The sequence below is a fragment of the Ranitomeya imitator genome, chromosome 1 (assembly GCF_032444005.1).
Source record: "Ranitomeya imitator isolate aRanImi1 chromosome 1, aRanImi1.pri, whole genome shotgun sequence".
Lineage (NCBI taxonomy): Eukaryota > Metazoa > Chordata > Amphibia > Anura > Dendrobatidae > Ranitomeya > Ranitomeya imitator.
In genome coordinates, this window is record NC_091282.1 from 1,148,202,754 (window position 1) to 1,148,226,187 (window position 23,434).

A 23,434-nucleotide genomic window follows, 5' to 3' on the forward strand; every position below is an offset into this window, starting at 1 on the left:
TTCATCATCTTTCCCCCTTCTCACTCCACCCCTCCACCAAACCTATCTATCAATGTCAATGGCTACTCAGTTTCCCCAGTCCCGCATGCTCGGTGCTTCAGGGTGATCCTCGACTCTGCCCTCTCTTTCAAGCCACATATCCAAGCCCTTGATTCCTCCTGCCATCTCAAACTCAAAAATATTTCCCGGATCTGCGCATTCCTTGTCCACAAAACCAAAAACACTAGTGCACACCCTTATCATCTCCTGCCTCAACTACTGCAACCTCCTACTCTCTGGCCTCTCCCCTCTAGCACTCTGACAAAGCTCCAATCCATCCTACACTCTGCTGTCCGACTAATTCACCTGTCTCCCCGCTATTCCCCAGCCTCTCCCATATGCCAAGCCCTTCACTGGCTTCCTATTGTCCAGAGGCTCCAGTTCAAAACCCTAACTATGATGTACAAATCCATCCACAACCTGTCTCCTCCATACATCTGCGACATGGTCTCCCGGTACTTACCTACACGCAACCTTCGATCCTCACAAGATCTCCTTCTCTACTCCCCTCTTATCTCTTCTTCCCAAAATCGCATACAAGACTTTTCCTGTGCCTCCCCATACTCTGGAACTCTCTACCCCAACACATCAGTCTCTCGCCTACCACGGAAACCTTCAAAAAGAACCTGATGATCACCTCTTCCGACAAGCCTACAGTCCTAGTGTATCCTCACCCATCTCCTTTAGTCTGTGAGCCCTCGCGGGCAGGGTCCTCTCTCCTTCTGTACTTGTGTTTGCCATGATTTTGCTCATGTTTATTGTACTTGTCTATATTTGCCCCTTTTCACATGTAAAGCACCATGGAAAAATGTCTACTAATAATAACATTCTAGGATTCTAAAGACCACCAGGGATGTGGACATAAACCAAAAGAGATGTTAGCATATACATCAAAAACTAATTGTCTGGATACTGTGTACAAGTTTCTACCCAGTTACGGTGGGGGCACTGTGAATCTAGCTCATGTGCAGGTAATTATTAATCTCATAGGGCTGTGCTGTACCTCTTTTGCACCCCAGTCTTGATGAACTGTTGGCTGAAATAAAGTGCCAAATTAATTCAGAAGCAAGATCCCCTAAATGAATTTCTCACATTATTCAACTGCCATGTGCCACACCAGAAATGGTACTCCAGCTCAGACTTAAAGGGAATCTGTCACCCCCAAAATCGAAGGTGAGCTAAGCCCACCGGCATCAGGGGCTTATCTACCGCATTCTGTAATGCTGTAGCTAAGCCCCCGATGTATCCTGAAAGATGAGAAAAAGAGGTTAGATTATAATCGCCATGGGGCGGTCCCAGTACGATGGGCATCGCGGTCCGGTCCCATCTTTTAAGATGACGTCCTCTTCTTGTATTCACGTTGCGGCTCTGGCGCAGGTGTACTTTGTCTGCACTGTTGAGGGCAGAGCAAAGTACTGAAGTGTGCAGGCGCCGGGCCTCTCTGACCTTTCCCGGCACCTGTGCACTGCAGTACTTTACTCTGCCCTCAACAGGGCAGACAAAGTACGCCTGCGCTGGAGCCGCAACGTGACTACAAGAAGAGGACGTCATCGTAAGAAGATGGGAGGCCCTGGACTGGACCGCGACGCCTATCGGACCGGACGGCAGCGAGACCGCCCCTGGGTGCGTATAATATAACCTCTTTTTCTTATCTTTCAGGTTACATTGGGGGCTTATCTACAGCATTCCAGAATGCTGTAGATAAGCCCGTGATGCTGGTGGGCTTAGCTCATCTTCGATTTTGGGGGTGACAGGTTTGTAAGTACATTTTTGGTGTAATTTTGGGTACTTTAGTTGGATAAATCATGAATCATTCGAATGCACTTGTTCATGTCCCACTCTACCTACTATTTTAAAAGTTGACGGACTCAGATCCATGTAGCATGAGAGGGGAGTTTGATGTGCTCCATAAGACTTCAGATTCTTTTTAGGCCCTCACAAAAATGGCAAATTCTTATTCATGAATCATGATATAGTTTAGAAACTTTTGTATCTGGCATAATTGGTTTGGTTTCTAGCCACTATAATCCTATTGTTGTGGCCTCTGGGACATGACCTACAGTTGTAAGTGAATTCTGCCATGCAAGATTTATTGCACAGGTAATTTGAAGAAAATTATGATGACATCGCTGCAGGGTATGTGCACTTATTTCCAAAATTAGTAGTATAAGAATCTAAGAAAAGCACGGAGATAGACACACAGAGGGACACACAGCCTTTCCTCTCTGAGTCCTTTCTTTTACCTTTGGGATAAGTCCTCTCCATTGTTTGCAAACAATGCAGTTACTCTGTAGAGACCTAGAAACAGGTCCTCTCCACTCAGTACATAAGGGTCAAGGGGCCAAAAAGGACTGAATCATAGCTCTCCAAGGGCCCCACTACAGCCGCATTGGCAGATCTCTGATACGAATGCCCTTGAACATGGCCATTTAGATGTTAAGATCTAAAAAATGTTAATATCTCATGAGGCACACCCTGAATAAAGAAGAAACAGTGTAGATTTGGACTTTTAGGGGCCTTCAAAATGGACACATTCAACTTTGAACACTGAGCGACAATGTGGCAATTCAATAAGGATTTGAAGCCAGCCATGTGTATTGTAACAGTGAGGGGTGTGAATCCACTGCGCCACAGGCTGGTCTTACTTTGGAGGGGTGTGACTAAGTGTCTACCTGGTTGTCACTAGAGTCTCTGGTGGCGACGATAGGCATGGCTGCAGGTAGTCACCAGGTGCCACTCCAGGGCAGTCCCCGGACTGAAGATTCAGAGGCACAGAATGCAGTACAGGAGGGCAAAGACAACAGCGTCAAACAGTCCAAGGTCAGAGAAGGTATCACAGGTTCTGGATACGTATCCGAGGTCAGGAGTGGAGAGTCCAGACAGAATGGGTTGGCAAGCCAGGTCAGTAATGGAGTAACAGAAATGCACAAACACATCACTACCAGGACCAACAGGCTAAAAACCAACATTTGGGCATAGTGTGGTGGGAGGAGCTGCCAGATACAGAGCCTGCAGAGACAAGATTGTCAGGCAAACCTAATCTTTACACAGCAGAGTTAAATTCCTGCAGAGACCGTCCACACCCACTAAGGCAAAATGGAAACCTCCGTAAGATGTAAGATGTAGTAGTGCAGCAAGAGGCAAGATTCACCGTGCCTCGTAATGACCACGGTGCTGGACAGGCATTCATGTTACTGCCATGACATGTATACTGATTGGTGTTCAAACGAATGTTTGTATGAATGTTTGCAATCATCCAGTGTAAATCAGCTAGCAATGCAAATTTCTAATGTTAAGCTCCCATGCATATTACACTAAATTCTGTCCAACCTGCCGGGTTTGGCTGACACTCTAATGAGTAAAAGAGTCCTGCGTAATTGATTTTGAGGAGTTAAAGATCTGGCTTGTCCGATTTTGGTCTGCTGATCCTTTTGTTGTAAGTCGCTTTCAGACGTGGCAGTAGCATCTCTCTCATAGAGCACACAATAACGATCAGCTGGTCTATGGTAAACCCAGCCAAGATGGCTGCTGATTGAACCAACAATCGACCAACAGCCATCCAACATGTATGGCTGGCTTTAGCGCTTCCATTTAGGCCACGTTCACACGCTCAGTGTTTGTTCAGCATTTCACATCAGTATTTGTGATCCAAAACCAGGAGTGGGTGATAAATACAGAAGTGTTAATGTGTTTCTATTATACTTTTTCTCTTATTGTTCCACTTCTGATTTTGGCTGACCAAATACTGAACATATGAACGTGACCTTATAATTTTGGATCAGACAGGACCTCAATAGAATATGGTGATACATAATATTTGTGTAGTAAAAATAAGCAGTGTACCTGTTCAGCATTCGGCAGCAGTTGCACCCCATCTGGTTAAGGTCTCTCAATACCTGATTGTGAAATAATAAAGACAAAATAATTGGGGAAACACAAGTTAAACGGGTTGTGCACAATTCTACATTTACTTTAACCCCCGTAAGTCTTCAGTCAATTTTATTTTTTTGTGTTTTACTTTTTTCCTTTTCTTCTAAAAGCCATAACTTTTTTATTTTTCCATTGACATAGCCGTAGAAGGGCTTGTGTTTTGCGATATGAGTTTTTTTATAACCTCATTCATTGTACCTTATAATGTACAGAAAAAAAATCAAGTTAGGTGAAATGGAAAAAAAACTACCCCAGCTACCATGGAAGCCATTCTGTATTTTAGAAGAGGAACCGGAGTGGACTTCCCACCAGGATTGTGCCACTTCAGTACTGCTGAAGAGATTGGCTGCAGCGATCTGAGCGGGCTCTGATTGCTGCTGTTAGAGGCAGGTGCTTTCTGTTCATCTGTGCCAGCACCTGCCCAGTGTAGAGAAGGCTCAGCTCCTAAACTGGTACCATGACCGATATACATCATGGAGCAGTAAGGACATAAAAAGGTTTTCTGAGGATATTATTTTTTTATTATAGTATTATAGACATTGAAAACACAAACACACCGATATTCAGTCTTATCAGGTCCAGCGCTGCCTTTCCACTGGTGCTCCAGTGATTGGTCACAATGGTAAAGTGTGTGGCAGCCTGTAACCAAAGACCACCAGCAGAAAAAAAGGGCAGAACTAGACCTAGAGAGGATGAATAGTGGTTTGTTTGTATTGTCTGTAACCCTATATTAGAAAAATTCCCTTTAAGGCTGTAAGTACAATACATGGCTGGTTTCACATTAAGGCCACGTTCACGTATTTGGTCAGTATTTTACCTCAGTATTTGTAAGCCAAAATCAGGAGTGGAACAATCAGAGGAAAGTATTAGGCCGGGATCACACATGCGAGAAATACGTCCGTGTCTTGCATGTGAAACCCAAGCTCTGGCGCCGGCACTCCAGAGCGGAGCGTGCGGCCACATAGGAACACATGGAGCTGCACGCTCCGCTCCCAAGTGCCGGCGCCAGAGCTTGGATTTCACATGCGAGACACGGACGTGTTTCTCGCATGTGTGATTCCGGCCTAATAGAAACATGTCGCCACTTCTGTATTTATCAGCCACTCCTGGTTTTCGCTTACAAATACTGACCAAATACTGAACGTGTGAATGTAACCTAAGCATCACTAGCAGCACAGTGTCAACTTGGTAAAGTTTATGTGCTTACTCACTGCACCAGTTGGAAAAAAGGTCTCCTTTACCCAACAGACACCATGAGAATGAAGAATTTGTGATACAGTTATTAGTAATATGAACTTGATAACTGAATTACAATTTCTAACTACAGGGATAAAAAGAACTCCTCTACATCTTTACAGAAAGTAAAAAAATAAATAAAAATAAAGCTTTACCTGGGAGGTATTCCATTAAACATCAGACATTGGAGCCACATACCTGTAGAAAGAATAATTGTCTATTAGTAAAGTATAGAAGGTGTGAGAGGCATCATGATGATAACGCATTTAAATACAATAATAATATTTCATTTTATAAGGCATTAAAAAGATTAAATGGTCAGCGTGTGGCATGAATCATCCGGACATACGCCGGTTACTAATCTACTAAAAAAAATTGTTCAGAACAACTCTCATTTAAAAATGAAACATCGTACAAAGAAGTCTGTAGGATTGCTGAGGCTGACATCCAACCTAAACTTCATACAAGTAGGGCTCGGGCATACAATCGTAAAAATCGGGCAAGTGCTGAGCCGAGACTAGGCCGCAGCAAAGGGACGGACGTGGGAGTACAAAGTTATGACTGGGGCCGTGTTTCAGGGAACGAAAGTGGAGAGTGTGAAGCGTGGGCAGACTGACTCACCAACCTGGGACTTGCGGACTAGTGGATAGTACGGTCGAGCAATGTTGGGGCCTGCGTGTCGTCTTGTGTTGCCTAGAGAGCGACAACAGTGACGGGCCCAGAAGTGACACCCTTAAGGTTGGGGTATTAGTAACATAGTAACATAGTAACATAGTTAGTAAGGCCGAAAAAAGACATTTGTCCATCCAGTTCAGCCTATATTCCATCATAATCAATACCCAGATCTACGTCCTTCTACAGAACCTAATAATTGTATGATACAATATTGTTCTGCTCCAGGAAGACATCCAGGCCTCTCTTGAACCCCTCGACTGAGTTCGCCATCACCACCTCCTCAGGCAAGCAATTCCAGATTCTCACTGCCCTAACAGTAAAGAATCCTCTTCTATGTTGGTGGAAAAACCTTCTCTCCTCCAGACGCAAAGAATGCCCCCTTGTGCCCGTCACCTTCCTTGGTATAAACAGATCCTCAGCGAGATATTTGTATTGTCCCCTTATATACTTATACATGGTTATTAGATCGCCCCTCAGTCGTCTTTTTTCTAGACTAAATAATCCTAATTTCGCTAATCTATCTGGGTATTGTAGTTCTCCCATCCCCTTTATTAATTTTGTTGCCCTCCTTTGTACTCTCTCTAGTTCCATTATATCCTTCCTGAGCACCGGTGCCCAAAACTGGACACAGTACTCCATGTGCGGTCTAACTAGGGATTTGTACAGAGGCAGTATAATGCTCTCATCATGTGTATCCAGACCTCTTTTAATGCACCCCATGATCCTGTTTGCCTTGGCAGCTGCTGCCTGGCACTGGCTGCTCCAGGTAAGTTTATCATTAACTAGGATCCCCAAGTCCTTCTCCCTGTCAGATTTACCCAGTGGTTTCCCGTTCAGTGTGTAATGGTGATATTGATTCCCTCTTCCCATGTGTATAACCTTACATTTATCATTGTTAAACCTCATCTGCCACCTTTCAGCCCAAGTTTCCAACTTATCCAGATCCATCTGTAGCAGAATACTATCTTCTCTTGTATTAACTGCTTTACATAGTTTTGTATCATCTGCAAATATCGATATTTTACTGTGTAAACCTTCTACCAGATCATTAATGAATATGTTGAAGAGAACAGGTCCCAATACTGACCCCTGCGGTACCCCACTGGTCACAGCGACCCAGTTAGAGACTATACCATTTATAACCACCCTCTGCTTTCTATCACTAAGCCAGTTACTAACCCATTTACACACATTTTCCCCCAGACCAAGCATTCTCATTTTGTGTACCAACCTCTTGTGCGGCACGGTATCAAACGCTTTGGAAAAATCGAGATATACCACGTCCAATGACTCACCGTGGTCCAGTCTATAGCTTACCTCTTCATAAAAACTGATTAGATTGGTTTGACAGGAGCGATTTCTCATAAACCCATGCTGATATGGAGTTAAACAGTTATTCTCATTGAGATAATCCAGAATAACATCCCTCAGAAACCCTTCAAATATTTTACCAACAATAGAGGTTAGACTTACTGGCCTATAATTTCCAGGTTCACTTTTAGAGCCCTTTTTGAATATTGGCACCACATTTGCTATGCGCCAGTCCTGCGGAACAGACCCTGTCGCTATAGAGTCACTAAAAATAAGAAATAATGGTTTATCTATTACATTACTTAGTTCTCTTAGTACTCGTGGGTGTATGCCATCCGGACCCGGAGATTTATCTATTTTAATCTTATTTAGCCGGTTTCGCACCTCTTCTTGGGTTAGATTGGTGACCCTTAATATAGGGTTTTCATTGTTTCTTGGGATTTCACCTAGCATTTCATTTTCCACCGTGAATACCGTGGAGAAGAAGGTGTTTAATATGTTAGCTTTTTCCTCGTCATCTACAACCATTCTTTCCTCACTATTTTTTAAGGGGCCTACATTTTCAGTTTTTATTCTTTTACTATTGATATAGTTGAAGAACAGTTTGGGATTAGTTTTACTCTCCTTAGCAATGTGCTTCTCTGTTTCCTTTTTGGCAGCTTTAATTAGTTTTTTAGATAAAGTATTTTTCTCCCTATAGTTTTTTAGAGCTTCAATGGTGCCATCCTGCTTTAGTAGTGCAAATGCTTTCTTTTTACTGTTAATTGCCTGTCTTACTTCTTTGTTTAGCCACATTGGGTTTTTCCTATTTCTAGTCCTTTTATTCCCACAAGGTATAAACCGCTTACACTGCCTATTTAGGATGTTCTTAAACATTTCCCATTTATTATCTGTATTCTCATTTCTGAGGATATTGTCCCAGTCTACCAGATTAAGGGCATCTCTAAGCTGTTCAAACTTTGCCTTCCTAAAGTTCAATGTTTTTGTGACTCCCTGACAAGTCCCCCTAGTGAAAGACAGGTGAAACTGTACAATATTGTGGTCGCTATTTCCTAAATGCCCAACCACCTGCAGATTTGTTATTCTGTCAGGTCTATTAGATAGTATTAGGTCTAAAAGTGCTGCTCCTCTGGTTGGATTCTGCACCAATTGTGAAAGATAATTTTTCTTGGTTATTAGCAGAAACCTGTTGCCTTTATGGGTTTCACAGGTTTCTGTTTCCCAGTTAATATCCGGGTAGTTAAAGTCCCCCATAACCAGGACCTCATTATGGGTTGCAGCTTCATCTATCTGCTTTAGAAGTAGACTTTCCATGCTTTCTGTTATATTTGGGGGTTTGTAACAGACCCCAATGAGAATTTTGTTACCATTTTTCCCTCCATGAATTTCAACCCATATGGACTCGACATCCTCATTCCCTTCGCTAATATCCTCCCTTAAAGTGGACTTTAGACAAGACTTTACATAGAGACAAACCCCTCCTCCTCTCCGATTTTTACGATCCTTTCTAAACAGACTGTAACCCTGTAAGTTAACTGCCCAGTCATAGCTTTCATCTAACCATGTCTCGGTTATTCCCACTATGTCAAAGTTACCTGTAGATATTTCTGCTTCTAGTTCTTCCATCTTGTTTGTCAGGCTTCTGGCGTTTGCGAGCATGCAGTTTAGAGGATTTTGTTTTGTTCCAATCTCCTCACTGTGGATTGTTTTAGAAATGTTCTTACCTCCCTTCTGAGTATGTTTTCCTGGGTCGTCTTTGTTCGAGTCTAATGTTTTTCTTCCCGTCCCCTCTTCTTCTAGTTTAACGCCCTCCTGATGAGTGTAGCGAGTCTTCTGGCGAATGTGTGTTTCCCAGGTTTGTTGAGGTGTAGTCCGTCTCTGGCGAGGAGTCCATCATACCAGTAATTCACACCGTGGTCCAGGAATCCAAATCCTTGTTGTCTGCACCATCGTCTTAGCCAGTTGTTTGCATCAAGGATCCTGTTCCATCTCCTGGTGCCATGCCCGTCTACTGGAAGGATAGAAGAAAAAACTACCTGTGCATCCAGTTCCTTTACTTTCTTCCCCAACTCTTCAAAGTCCTTGCAGATTGTCGGTAGGTCCTTCCTTGCCGTGTCATTGGTGCCAACATGTATCAGAAGAAATGGGAGGACGTCCTTGGAGCTGAAGAGCTTTGGTATCCTATCGGTCACATCCTCGATCATCGCACCTGGAAGGCAGCATACTTCTCTTGCAGTTATGTCCGGTCTGCAGATGGCTGCTTCGGTGCCTCTCAGTAGTGAGTCTCCCACCACCACCACTCTTCGTTGCTTCTTGGCTGTACTTTTTGCTGTCACTTGTTGCTGTGTGCCCTTTTCTTTTTTGCTTGCTGGTATTGCTTCATTCTTAGGTGTGCCATCTTCATCCTCTACAAAGATTTGATATCGGTTCTTCAGTTGTGTGGTTGGTGATTTCTCCATGGTCTTCTTGCTTCTTTTGGTCACATGCTTCCACTCATCTGCTTTTGGAGGTTCTCTGACACTTTTTGCACCTTCTGTGACCAGTAGAGATGCTTCTGTTCTGTCTAGAAAGTCTTCATTCTCTTTGATGAGTTTCAAAGTTGCTATTCTTTCTTCCAGACCCCGCACCTTTTCTTCTAAAAGGGCCACTAGTCTACACTTCTGACAGGTGAAATTGGATTCTTCTTGTGGTCGATCTGTGAACATGTAGCACATGCTGCAGCTCACCATGTAGGTTGTCACAACTGCCATGTTGCTCCTAGATCCTGCTGACTTGCTGTGTGTTTTCCTTCTTGTGTAATCTACTCAGCCAAGCTCTCTTGCAATAATGTCCTACAGGCAAAAATTCGCGCGCCTTACGGCGCGCGGTTTGGTGATGCTTTCGAAGCAGCTGGTCCCGGCTGTACCCAACGATCTTCTAGCTTAGGGAGACTTCGCTTCTCCCAGAAGGCACCTGGAATATGCAAATTAGCCTCCTGAAGCTTGAATCCCTGGTTTGGTGATGCTTTCGAAGCAGCTGGTCCCGGCTGTACCCAACGATCTTCTAGCCAGTGATGTACTAAGACATCACTGGCGATAAGTTATTTATTGGTAATAAAAGAACGACAGTGTGTAAGAAGCATTGTGCCAATATCCTGTTCATCTGAACTACTGTATTCTTGGAACATAGCTTGTGTTATTTTCCCTATATGTGCTATCCCCTGATATTGGGCGGAGGGCACCCCATCATTTGTGTTAATCGAATAAATAGCAGCTGGTTTAGGTACCACTGCCTCCTCATTGTCTGCGCTGTTGCATCCTCGTACCTGTTAACACTCATACAGGGCAGTGAATTCGCAGCTCTTCATTCATTATTAAAGAGAACCAGTTAACAGGTCAAGTGGGCAGATTTTGCTCCTGTTTCATTCCTCAGTATTTACTTTTTTTGTTCTTTTTTTTAATCTACCATCTGGTTATAGATATCAATGGCCTTTATATTTAGTGCAAATTTTTATGTGTTTTTTTCACCAAGGGTATGTGGTTCATATGGTAATTACCCAGAGTAGCCTAAAGACATGCCCCTTTGGTTAAGACAATTAAAACTTCCATATTTTTTAATGTAATTTTTAGTGTTTTTAGTGTTTGACACTAGAATATAGCAGGAAAAGAACTTCGAGGTACTTTTAACTTCTCAATGAACGCCGATATGCATTAAAATGACAGTCAATAGGGGGCCTTATTCCCTCAGAAATAAGTTAATATTGCATCCCCTTGGGCAAAATTATCACAAGTGACAGCTGTACATGACAGCTGACATCCTGCGGTATCAGCCTCTGCCAGGTTTGGCACCGATCGGGGGTGATTTAGCTATTAAATAAGTGATTAAAAGGGGTTAAAATGTAAGGGGATGATGAGGAAAAAGAGCCCAAAGGAGGTTGATTTCCCTGCTCCTTACCTGGAACCACTTAGCATTACAAAATGCTGTAGATAAGCCCCTGATGGCGGTGGCCGCAGCTCATACTCGAATTTTGCTGTGACAGACTCCCTTTAATGAGTCTTGTCACATGACAAGTGACAAAAGCAATAAAAGCTTTTATCCATTGTCATCATGTGACAAGGCTTGTTAAAGGGTCAACATTGACTTTTAGGATTGCCACTTCCTATACTTTGCACTCGAGTTCTAGTCCTCTTTCTCTCTGAAGAGACAATTTGCATATTTCCCAGAGGAGAATTGCGGCTTAAAAGTCTCATCTCTGCATGCATAAGGTCACACAGTGGCATTTTGATCGCTACGACGGCACGATCCGTGACGCTCCAGCATCGTAACAATATCCCTCCAGCGTCATAGACTGCTGTCACACTTCGCAATGTACGACGCTGGAGTGATAATTTCATGACGTGTTTGCGATGTAGAAGCCGTTGGTTACTATGCGCATCGTATACAATATCGTGCACACCTTTGTTACACCATGCGATCATGCCGCCACAGCGGGACACTAGACGACGAAAGAAAGTTTCAAACGATCTGCTACGACGTACGATTCTCAGCGGGGTCCCTGATCGCAGGAGCGTGTCAGACACTGCGAGATCGTAACTATATCGCTGGAACGTCACGAATCGTGCCGTCGTAGCGATCAAAATGCCACTGTGTGACGGTAACTTAACATGTCCCTCTCTGCAAAGAGAAATGTTACTCCTTGGTCCTTATGTAATTTTCGTTTTTACATCTACATTTTAAAAAGTTCTGTGAAGCACCTATGGATTCATCATGCTCAACACAGTCCTAGATGAATTCCTTGATGGATCTAGTTTCCAAAATGGAGCCACTTATGGGGGTTTCTGCTATTTTGGTATCTCAGTGCCCCTGCAAATGAGACATGGGGTCTGCAATCTATTCCAGCAAAATTTACGTTCCAAATACCAAATGTCACTTCTTCCCTTCTGATTCCTGCTGTCAGGGCTGCCATCAGGGCATTACTGCCCTGACTGGCGTATGGGGCCCGGTGGGCATCTGCTCACCGGGCCCCTACTGGCAGGCTAAACCGGGCCCTTAGCAGTGCTGCGGCAGTTTAACTCTATTGACGTGCGGGTCTGCGCCCGCACATCAATAGTTAACAGCCACCAGCCAATCGGAGGCTGGCAGGTGAAGTCAGCAGCAGCACGCACGTCGCCGGCGTCTGATGTCATTGTCAGTTGCCGGCGAGTGCGCGCTTCAGCTGCGTGAAGGGAGCGCGGCCAGGTAAAAAGAACTTATTTTTTTTTCTTTATTGAGAGGGGCGATCCAGGGGGCCAGGGACAGAACGTGAGACATGGGGGCAGAATGCTGGACACGGGGGCAGAATGCGGGACACGGGGGGCAGAATGCTGGACACGGGTACAGACTGTGAAACACGGAGGCAGAATGCTGGACACGGGGGGCGGAATGCTGGACATGGGGTAGAATGCTGGACATGCGGACAGAATGCTGGACATGATGGCAGACTGTGAGACACGGGGGTGGAATGTTGGACATGGGGGCAGAATGCTGGACACGGGGGCAGACCGTGAGACACGGGAGCGGAATGGTGGACACAGGGGCAGCATGCTGGACACGAGCAGAATGCTGGACACGGGGGGCAGAATACTTAACACGGGGGGCAGAATGCTGGACACGGGGAGGCAGAGTGCTGGACACAGGGTGGAATACTGGACACGGGGGACAGAATGCTGGAAATGGGGGGGGGCAGAATGCTGGACACGGGGCGGAATGCTGAACACGGGGACAGAATGCTGGACACAGGGACAGAATGCTGGACACGGGGGCGGAATGCTGGACACGGGGGCGGAATGCGGGACACGGGGCAGAATGCTGGACATGGGGGTGGAATGCTGGACACGGGGGTCAGAATGCTGGACACGGTGGGGCAGAATGCTGGACATGGGGGGGCAGAATGCTGGACACAGGGGCAGAATGCTGGACATGGGGGCAGAATGGAGATACAGGGCATGATTGGAGACATGGGGCAGGATGAAAGGCATGGGGGCATGACTGGAGACACTGGGGGCATGACTGGAGACACTGGGGGCATTACTCGAGACACTGGGGGCATGACTGGAGACACTGGGGCAGGATTGGAGACACTGGGGGCAGGATTTGAGACATGGGGCAGAATGGAGACACGGGGGCATGATTGGAGACATGGGGCAGAATTGCAGACATAGGGGGCATGATTGGAGACATAGAGGGCAGAATGGAGATACGGGCATGATTGGAGACATGGGGCAGAATGGAGATACAGGGCATGATGAAATACATGGGGGCATGATTGGAGACAGATGGGGCAGGGTTGGAGACAGATCGTACATGATCATGGGGCAGGATGGATACGATGGAGACAGATGGGGCAGGATTGAGATGCAGGGGGCATGATTGGAGACACGGGGCAGGATTGCAGACATGGTCGCATGATTGGAGACATAGAGGCAGAATGGAGATAGGGGCATGATTGGGGACACTGGGAGCAGGATTAGAGAGAGATGGGGCAGGGTTGGAGACAGATCGTGCAGGATCATGAGGCAGGATGGATATGATGGAGACAGATGGGGCAGGATGAGGAGATCATATGGGGCAGAATGGATACTCATGAGGGCAGGATGGGAGAACATATGGCTGAAGCCAGGAATGAGACACACGGGGGCTAGGATGGGGAATATTATTACCATAGGGGCAAATTAAGGGATATTATTACTGCAGTGCTGTATTTATTTTATTTTTTGAGTATACTCTTTTAAATGGGGGGACGGTCATGTTACTGTGTAAAGTGATACTATGTCGCCTTTTTTTCTTCATGTGGGGTAAGGTAGAAGTTGGGAAAAATTAAGTAATCTTTTCTGCAAGCGGAGCTTGAGATAACTACTGTGTTATTTCCTGCAGAGATGAGCCTTGGCTGGAAGAAGTGATGGCGGTCTGTGCTGGATGAAAGATAAAAAGCAAAAATGAAGGACTTCACGTAAAGACGTCACTGGTAAGTCAGTGTGCTACCTGTACACTGACACTATACACTGTATACTATATACAGAGGTCCTATGTATAATGTCACCAGTGATCACTGTATTACCTGTACACAGACACTGCATACTAAGTACAGATCTCCTGTGTATAATGGCACTTACGGTGATAGTATTGTGTTTTTTTTTATTATTGATCAGTATTGTAGTATTCAGTCACTGTGTGGTGGTAATATGTGGTCTGGACATGGTGTTGCGGTATATGTTCCTTGTATGTGCTATTTTGGCACTTTGTGGTGGTAATATGTGGCCTGGTCATGGTGCAGTGGTATTTGTTCCTTGTATGTGATATTATTCAGTCATTTTAAAAATTGAAAAATAAATAAAAATATACCTAAATTGTATTGCATATTTTAACAAATATTTAATAGGTTACAGTAGAGTAGGGCCCGGCCAAAAGTGTCTACCGTGTTATGGTGGCGGCTTAAAAAATCTTTTGGTCAAAACAAAAGCTGCCGGCTATATGTGTGATCTGGTGATGGGAACTGTTAATGTGTAATAGGTGAGAAGTGGAGTTTTTCCAAGAGAGAGCGGTGGGACTGTGGACAGTTCGAGGGGTAGAGCCTGGGCAGAGTCTCAAGGGGGCCCCGAAAATTTTGCCAGTATGGGGCCCTGAAATTTCTAGTGGCAGCCCTGCCTGCCCTGTGCCAAAACAGTACTTTTTGATTACTTGTGGGGTAACGTTGCCCTCAGAAGAAAGTGGGTAACAAAATGTGAGGTAAACTTTTACGGTTTCCTCTTGTAAAACTGAAAAATTTGGAGGTAAAGGAAAATGATGCATATGTAAAGTAGACTTCTGGGAAATGTTATTTATTGATTATTTTGTACCACCTGACTAACTGGTTAAAGGATTAGATAGAGATTTTGATAATTGCTAATTTTTCACCAAAATTCTGATATTTTCACAAATAAATACAAAACTTGTCAACCTAAATTTACCACTAACATAAAGTACAATGTGTCACATAAAAATAATCTCAGAATCAGTGGGATCTGTTGTAGTATTCCAGAGTTATTAGCAAATTAAGTGACGCTGGACAGATTTAAAAAATTTGGCCCGGTCACTAAGGTCAAAATTGTTTAAAAAAAAAAATTGGCTCGGTCAGTAAGGGATAAACTATGCATATAACAAAAAACTGAAAACGCCAAATATCATTCCCCCATCTGTGCTATAACTTGAAAGAAGGGGAGAAGAAAAATAAAGAAAAGAGAATCTGATATTCATTTTCGTATCATTTTAAAAATTAAGAAATATTGTCTGCAAAAAATATCAATAAAACCTTTATATTAACCTATAGTTTCCCTCGGATTCAGACTCTTTACACATTCTCCTTTTCTCCATTTTGTCACACGCATTTTTATAGTCCTATTTACTGAGGTTCCTCTCTGTATTTTGCCTTCTTGCCAGCATGGTTACATGGATGTCATGCTGCTTTTTCATTATACCCTATAGGCACAAACTACATAACAGCTGCACGTCTATCAGATAGGAGCACTTTTTTTTATTCATCTCATGTCAGAAGCGGCCGCACCCATAGTACTGTGCAGTGATCATTTAATTTAGAAATGTATTAAGTTGCAAAATTGCAACCTGATCTCCCTATCAATACCAGCAGAATAAGCCTCAATGATGGGCAGCACTCTATGATGTCCATAAAACAAGGGCAAAGCAGGTCATACAGGGGAACATTTGCCATCACCAGAATATTGAAGGTTTTCCAATTGAATGGTGAACAGCTCAGTTGCTATTATTATAAAATCTCTACTAGATGGAGGGTGGTAATGTCATGATGGGGGCAGGCATGCGGCACTGTTGTTGCCTACTGGCATCCTGTGATAATCTAATGACTTTTGCATCAGGGGACTCATGCGCTTGACGCCTATGCTTAAATGCATTGTTTTTGTCCCAGCGATGCTGTTGCTCCTCAAGAGTCTCATTTGCCCTTTGTTGTCTTCGACGTTGTGCCTTTGCTGCTTTCCTTTCATTGTCATTGGCGTACTTTTTAGGAGGAGCCATGTTGGCGTTGATATTTGCTTTTTAAAGGGGTTTTCCCATGAACGAAAGTTCATTTTAAAAATTGTCTGTGTCTTACCATGTACCGAACATACCACAGCTCCTGGGCAGGGGAGGAAGCAAAAGACAATTCTGACATTACAGCAGGAGATCGCAGAGGATACACTTTGTAAGGCAAAATATTTTTTAAAAACAGTCAGTGAAATATTTAACCTCACAAAATGAATCCAGTGTGATCTCCTGCTGTAATGTCAGTATTATGTTTTGCTTCCTCCCCTGCCCAGGAGATATGGTATTCTCCATACACGGTCAGACACAGTCAATTTTTAAAATGAACTTTCGTTCATAGTTAAACCCCTTTTAATGTGACCAGCTTCCTCTGCCTGTAGACACGTTACGCATCTGCCGCCGGGATCAGCCAAATGATTCACTGCACCTGCGCGTAATTCGCGCAGGCGCAGTAAATCAGACCGTCACCATTTTTGTGGAGACAGATAGTGGTGGTCACATTATAACTGCGCATGCGCTCCTCCTGTACAAAGGTGGCGGCAGTCAGTGAATCATTCAGCTGATCCTGGTGGGGCGGCGTGTTTGCGACGGTGTTCCACTAGTGGTACCATGCAAGAGGCTGTGTGAGTGTGAGTGTGTGAGGTGCTTACGGCATATGTGTGTGTCATGCGATGGTGTTCCGTTGGTGGTTCCACGCAATAGGTTGGTACCAGCAGCAGTTTCATTATCAAGACACCCATCACTTGGGTGTCCCAATATGGCGGTCAGTGAACTTCCTCCAATTGGAATTCTGGGATACAGTGACATCTGGACAGAACAGGAAATGAAAAGATTACAAGGCAATTATATAAATAGATTATATCTATCTATATATTTTAAAAACATTATTTTCAACATAAAATTGATATTATAATGTAACACCCCAGGAAGCTGGTTGTTACAGTGGTATTGCCTTCCTCTCGGGGAGGGTGATGCCATGCCTGGAAACAAGGAGGATCCCTTTAACAGGTAACATGTGCACACAACACTGTTCTGACTCCAGGCCAGAAGGGGGATCTCTAGACCCAGTTTCAGGGGAGCTTTCCTATATATATTCTGGCTGGGGGAGGAGTTAGTAGTCAGTCTGAGAGAGAAGTGAGGAGTGGAGGAAGAGAGTTGAGAGGATAGCTGGAGCCGTGCAGACACGGGGTTCTGCAGCTCCTGAGTCAGTCAGATTGTAAGAGACTGTGAGGGGAGAAGAAGCAAAGGAGAGGAAAGATACTGGGAGGGAAGCTGCGAGTGGGCTCCCTCCAGAATCAGCGCAGGAACCGGACACCGGGAATCCGAGACTGTGTGGGACTGTATACCCTACAGCAGAAACCGGAGGGCAGGAGATTTGAAGTCGTCTGTCCACAACTACATCCAAAGGCACAGCAGCATATAGAGCACGGAGTCGCAACAACTAGGGACACCTGTAAAAAGGCTTGTGTTGCCTGCAATATTGGACTGAAGTTCATTCTCTGTCCTCCATAGTACACGCCTGCGCAAGGCAAGATTGCCTTGTGCAGGCATGTACTACACAAGACAGAGAATGAACTTCAATCCAATATTGCAGCCAGTATGTAGCCAGCGGGTAAGGAAAGGGTGAATCAAACACCCAAAAACCCCGCCCCTATGGCTGAAAATTGTTCCGTCCAAATTCAGGTGACAGAGTCCCTTTAAAGACTTTCCCTTTAACTTGGACGCCCAGGGCCACAGACTGGGTCACGCCACTGTGACTACCCCTTTAATGACCACCGGACCCGACCCGAGTACCCCAAGGTCCTAGCGGGCGCTCGAATAATACTACACTATAGCAACACTAACATGAGAGAGGCAGATTTATTAATTCTTGATTAGAGAGATTAACACTAGACCATTGTCTCACGCAATGTGACAGATTTGGTGCATCTTGTTTATATTTAGGCATTTATCCCTACGCCACTTCATGGACAACTTACTTTAGGCCAATATTTTGCAGTAAGATTTTCGTCAATTTTAAACCATGCTTTTTTCAGAAAATCATCCCAAATCCCTGTTAGCCACAACCCTCTTTCTAAGACCGGGGTTACCCTTGTGAGTGCAATGCGAGAAACTCACACGAGTCTCTCGCATCAATACCCGGCACTCAGGACACGAGTCTCTCGCATCAATACCCGGCACTCAGCACCGGAGCGTTCAGCTGCATGTACTTCTATGCAGCTGAACGCTCTGGTCCCGAGTCCCGGTGGCTGTGTCGGGTATTGATGCGAGAGACTAGTGTGAGTTTCTCGCATTGCACTCGCAAGTGTGACCGCGGCCTAAGGATTGCAAAATATTTGTATTGCTCATAGATTGCATTAGATTTAGCAATTTTTTTTGGTACAACTTATGACCTCTATATCATTAGATGAAAGTCAGCTGAACCAGCTGATTTCGGCAGGATCAACCAACCATCTAATTCATATAGGGGCCTTGTGGCTGCACCTAAACCAATTATCTAGAGGGACATAAGAATTGGGCATCTGTACTTTAATGGCCTGATCCTTTAGTTCGGTGGGGAGATTAGCCGCTAACAGATGATTCTAGCAGCGTCCCTCTCATAGATTATGCGAATAGCCTCTTCAGAGAGGAAGAAGACTTGAACCTCTAGTACAACTATTGATGAGGGGCAAATACCCTGAAACCTGAAATGTGTCTGCAAATGAAGTGTCTGGTTTGGCTTCTTAGTCATGTGGCAAGACTCATTAAGGGTCTATGTTGACTTTTAAGATTGTTGCTTCCTATAGGTAGCTAGAGTTCCTGCCTCTTCGTCACTGAACAGGATATTTTCATATTTAAGTTTCTGCAGGAGCATTGCATGGCATATAAGTCTCCTTACCTGGCTTAGTGTTCTCCACAAGGAGAAACTTTACTCGTTAGACCACTGGAGCACTCGCTGGGATAAGTACTCCTTAGTATGGGAGCTGCGTTGGAGATCGTTTGCCGCCAGCTATCTAATCTACATACTAGCATTAAATCATTACTATGGGGTATTTAATTTGACCCATTATTTTCATTTAATCGCAATAATGATATCAGATGTAATCAAAGATTGCTCTTTGGGTCTCCCTAGCAATCGTAAGAGAATGTGGCCTGCATCCTTGGTCCCTGAAGTTTAACAGGATACCTATCAATGCTGACAATGACTTGTTAAATTGCACTAGATGTTATGTTGGATCATTTGATCAAGGGGTATGAAAAAATGAGCTTTGATAAGGATCCCCATTTTAACCCAGTGCAGTGAACGCTCCACATTAAACAGAGCTACCTCTCAACAACAGAAAGATGACAATGAGAAAACATGGATGAATTTACCATATTAATGAAAATGCTATTTTCTGAGAAATTATTGATTAAAGCGAGAACACGATCTTAATGGAAGCCTTCACATTACTAAAAGACAAGCATATGGTCCACGTCTTATGGTACGAAGCTGCACGCTTAATCGGACATATGGCTGAACATCTGGTAAGACAGAACCAATTGCAGAATGCGAGCAAAGCTCTTAATGAAATCATAGGTGAAATGTTTCCATGGCTGCACATGAGAAGTCATATTGCCAATCTGTGCCGTGTGTGATATGCGCAGCCCATGTACAAAGCACACGGCTGGAACAGCATGGTAAATAGTCCGCCCTGAGCACACATTACGTCACAAATGCAAAGTGCGAGGCACAGACGTCTTATCTGGAGGCTCTGTGCCTTTTATTGGAAACAATTTACATGTTGGCTGAATACGCCAGCGAGCGTTACACAAACCACCGCACCCTTCTTTGTTCTCCACTGCTCGTCAATTTTAATACAAGTCCTTAGGACATATATATTAAATGCTACCAGACCTGAAAAGTCTAGAGCAATTCCAGTGAGAATCCTGGATGGAAACCAACTTCTGTCTCACCCTTTTCTTATCAGTATGTTTAATATGTTGCTGGCGTGTTGTATCTGAAGGTCATGTGATGCTGTACTGTGCATTTTCCCTGTGGGTGGTGCTTTCCTCTTTATGTCACGGTGGCTTCCAGGTGGTATGTCACATGGCGCCTGTGAGGAACATGTCCAATGTCAAGGTATTAGAGATAATTGTCTGGGTCCCCTAATGAGGTGTGTTCCTGGGACGCGGCGTCCGCTGTCACTTTGTACAGTGTATTAGGAAGATACTATTTAGTGAGTAATTATGTTGGGCGTGAGCTTGTTACTGTTGGGCGTGAGCTTGTAGTGTGACCATACATTCTGATGGATCCTTGGAGAGCCAGAACCTGAGCCATATCTTCCCACATAGTGACGTCAGCTGACTGCAAATGGCTACTGAATTGTATACAGATGAGCAGGCTGGAGAGGAATGGTCCATACAGGAGGAGTACCGAGTCCTCCTCCATGCTGATCCTGAGGCGGAAGAAGTGAGTCTCCATGCGTGATAGTGAGGGCTAAGGCTAAGTTCACATTTGCGTATATTTGCGCAGCGTATCATCTGCATACGCAAATGCATGCCAAAACGCATGCAAACGCATTTTTACACAGCGGTTTTTATCCGTGTCAGCTTATGCATGACGGCAAAAAAAACCGCTGCGTGTGCATGCGTTTGTATGCGTTATTGCCTGCGTTTGCATTGTTTATCTGCATGCGCTTGATATTTCCAGGAGGGCGTGTCTCAATGGGCATGTCTCAGTTAGTTCCTGGACATGCGCACTCCGAAGTACGCAAGCGCATCGAACGCATGCGTACGCAAGGACATGGGTATGCATGAGTTCCCATAGACAGTAATGCGTTTTTTTAACGCACTCATCTGCATGCGCATGCCTGCACATATTTGACAGATTTTTGACACCTCCAAAAATGCATCATGTTGCGTTCGCGGACCCCGCCGCACATGTGAAATGACGCATGCGTACGCAAAAGCATGCAAACGCATGTCCGTGCGTACACCATGCTAAATATATGTACGCATGACGCATGCGGATGTATGCGGATCTAACACTGCGCACACAGATGCAAATCTGAAACCAGCCTAAGAAAAAGTAAAAAAAAAAAAGGTGGAAAATTGGACTGGAAATAAAGTCATCACTAATCTGCCGACCTACGCATATTATTCTGACTAAAGACTGTTCATGTTTCGTGCCTCCCTGAGTACCGCTATGATCGTAGACCCTTTGGAAGTGTAACCATTGCGCTGTGCACCTCTTCCAATGTGTAACCACAAAGCTTTTGTGCCTCTGCGAAGAAAAGACAAAAGATTGTTCCACTTGAAAACTGGAACAACAGCAGATGCGTAAGTCATAGCTGTATACATCTATCACAGTTTGCTGTAAGGCTCAGGCCTCTACGCTCCTCATACTCCACATCCATCTTCTCCCTCTGTGCTGGACTGTCCATTGCTGGCTGCAGAATGAAGGAATTAAAGATCAGTTCGCTTGTTCTGACGGGAGAGTTTTATCTGTCTTTTCCTGAGCTCCTGTCAGCTGATTTATGACCACATGAAGGTTCACCTCTCCTTTTAATGTGGTTTATGGTCATAAATCAGCTGATAGGAGCTCTGTAAGAGACATACTGTATATAAGAGCTAAAGTGCACTTACACTGCATGATTATCGGGAATGAGCGTTTCTAGGAATGCTCTTTTCCGGATTATCCTGCAGGCCGCCAGTGATCCAATTTGCTTTGCTCAAAAGATGATCATTCTAGACTGCACACTGTATAAGCAAGCCAAGTGCTGCCGAGAACACTGACAGTGTACGTGCGCTGAACGATCTACTACTGATTATTCTACGTGCATCTGAAGCATGGTCTACCTATCTGAACAACGTCCCAATCGGTGGCCATTTAATGGGCCGGATGAGTAGCGTAACCTTTTCACTCCAACCATCAAAACAGGATCAATGATGGATTTTAATGATAGTGGTATTCTCAAGTTTAAAAGATACAGGATAACTTTCCAATTGCTTTGAGTCCAACTGCTAGATCCTGAGAACTGGGGATCTGAAGAGCCATGCTCGATTGGTAGCGGAGGTCAGTCATGTGCACTGCCGCTCCTTTTATTCTTACGGGAGTGCTAAAGACCAGTCAAGCGCTGCTCTTCCAAACCTTCTGATTCCTCCGCAAAGCAATTCCACTGTTTAGGGGCACAACATTTAAGAAGAAAAATCAAATCAGAACTTTCTTTTTTTTTAAATTTTGCATCAATAAGATTTTGCGTTCTGTTGCCCGCTTTATCACATTACTAGCTGAAGAGCCCGGCGTTGCCTGGGCATAGTAAATATCTGTGGTTAGTTATAGCACGTCACTTCTCTTATTTTCCCATCACGCCTCTCATTTTCCCCTCACATCTCTCATTTTCTCCCTCACATCTCTCATTTTCTCCCTCACTCCTCTCATTCCCCCCTAACACTTGTCATTTCGACCTCACATCTGTCATTTTCCGATCACTACACTATTTTCCCTCACTCCTCTCATTTTGCACTCACACCTTTTCATTTTCACCTCACACCTCTCATTTTCACCTCAGTATATACATGTTTGTCATCTCCCTTACATATAGTATACACCTGTATGTCATCTCCTGTATATAGTATATACCTGCTGTGTGTCATCTCCCCTGTATATAGTATATACCTGTATGTCATCTCCTCCTATATATAGTATATACCTGTATGTCATCTCCTCCTATATATAGTATATACCTGTATGTCATCTCCTCCTATATATAGTATATACCTGTATGTCATCTCCTCCTGTATATAGTATATACCTGTGTGTCATCTCCCCTGTATATAGTATATATCTGTGTGTCATCTCCTCCTGTATATAGTATATACCTGTATGTCATCTTCTATATATAGCATATACCTGTATGTCATCTCCTCCTGTATATAGTATATACCTGTAGGTAATCTGCTCCTGTATATAGTATATACCTGTGTGTCATCTCCTCCTGTATTTAGTATATACCTGTATGTCATCTCCTCCTGTATATAGTATGTACCTGTATGTCATCTCCTCCTCTATATAGTATATACCTGTGTGTTATCTCTCCTGTATATAGTATATATCTGTGTGTCATCTCCCCTGTATATAGTATATACCTGTGTGATCTCCTGTATTAGACCTCGTTAACACGTTATTTGCTCAGTATTTTTACCTCAGTATTTGTAAGATAAATTGGCAGCC

At 44.2% G+C, this 23,434-nt stretch overlaps 1 protein-coding gene across 3 annotated transcripts in view; it reads right to left on the reverse strand.

Moving 5' to 3' along the window:
- Nucleotides 1-23,434, reverse strand: part of C1H4orf19 (chromosome 1 C4orf19 homolog) — a 98,830-nt gene that overhangs the window by 2,734 nt on the left and 72,662 nt on the right. For 2 of the 3 annotated variants that reach the window (XM_069744621.1, XM_069744622.1), the window contains 2 exons: nucleotides 5,361-5,403; nucleotides 3,883-3,935 (listed from right to left, as the gene is read on the reverse strand). In XM_069744621.1, the coding sequence (XP_069600722.1) occupies nucleotides 3,883-3,914 (32 nt within the window). In that variant the 5' untranslated portion in view covers nucleotides 3,915-3,935; nucleotides 5,361-5,403. The remainder of the gene's footprint in view (nucleotides 1-3,882; nucleotides 3,936-5,360; nucleotides 5,404-23,434) is intronic. The other variant, XM_069744620.1, reaches the window with a different exon arrangement.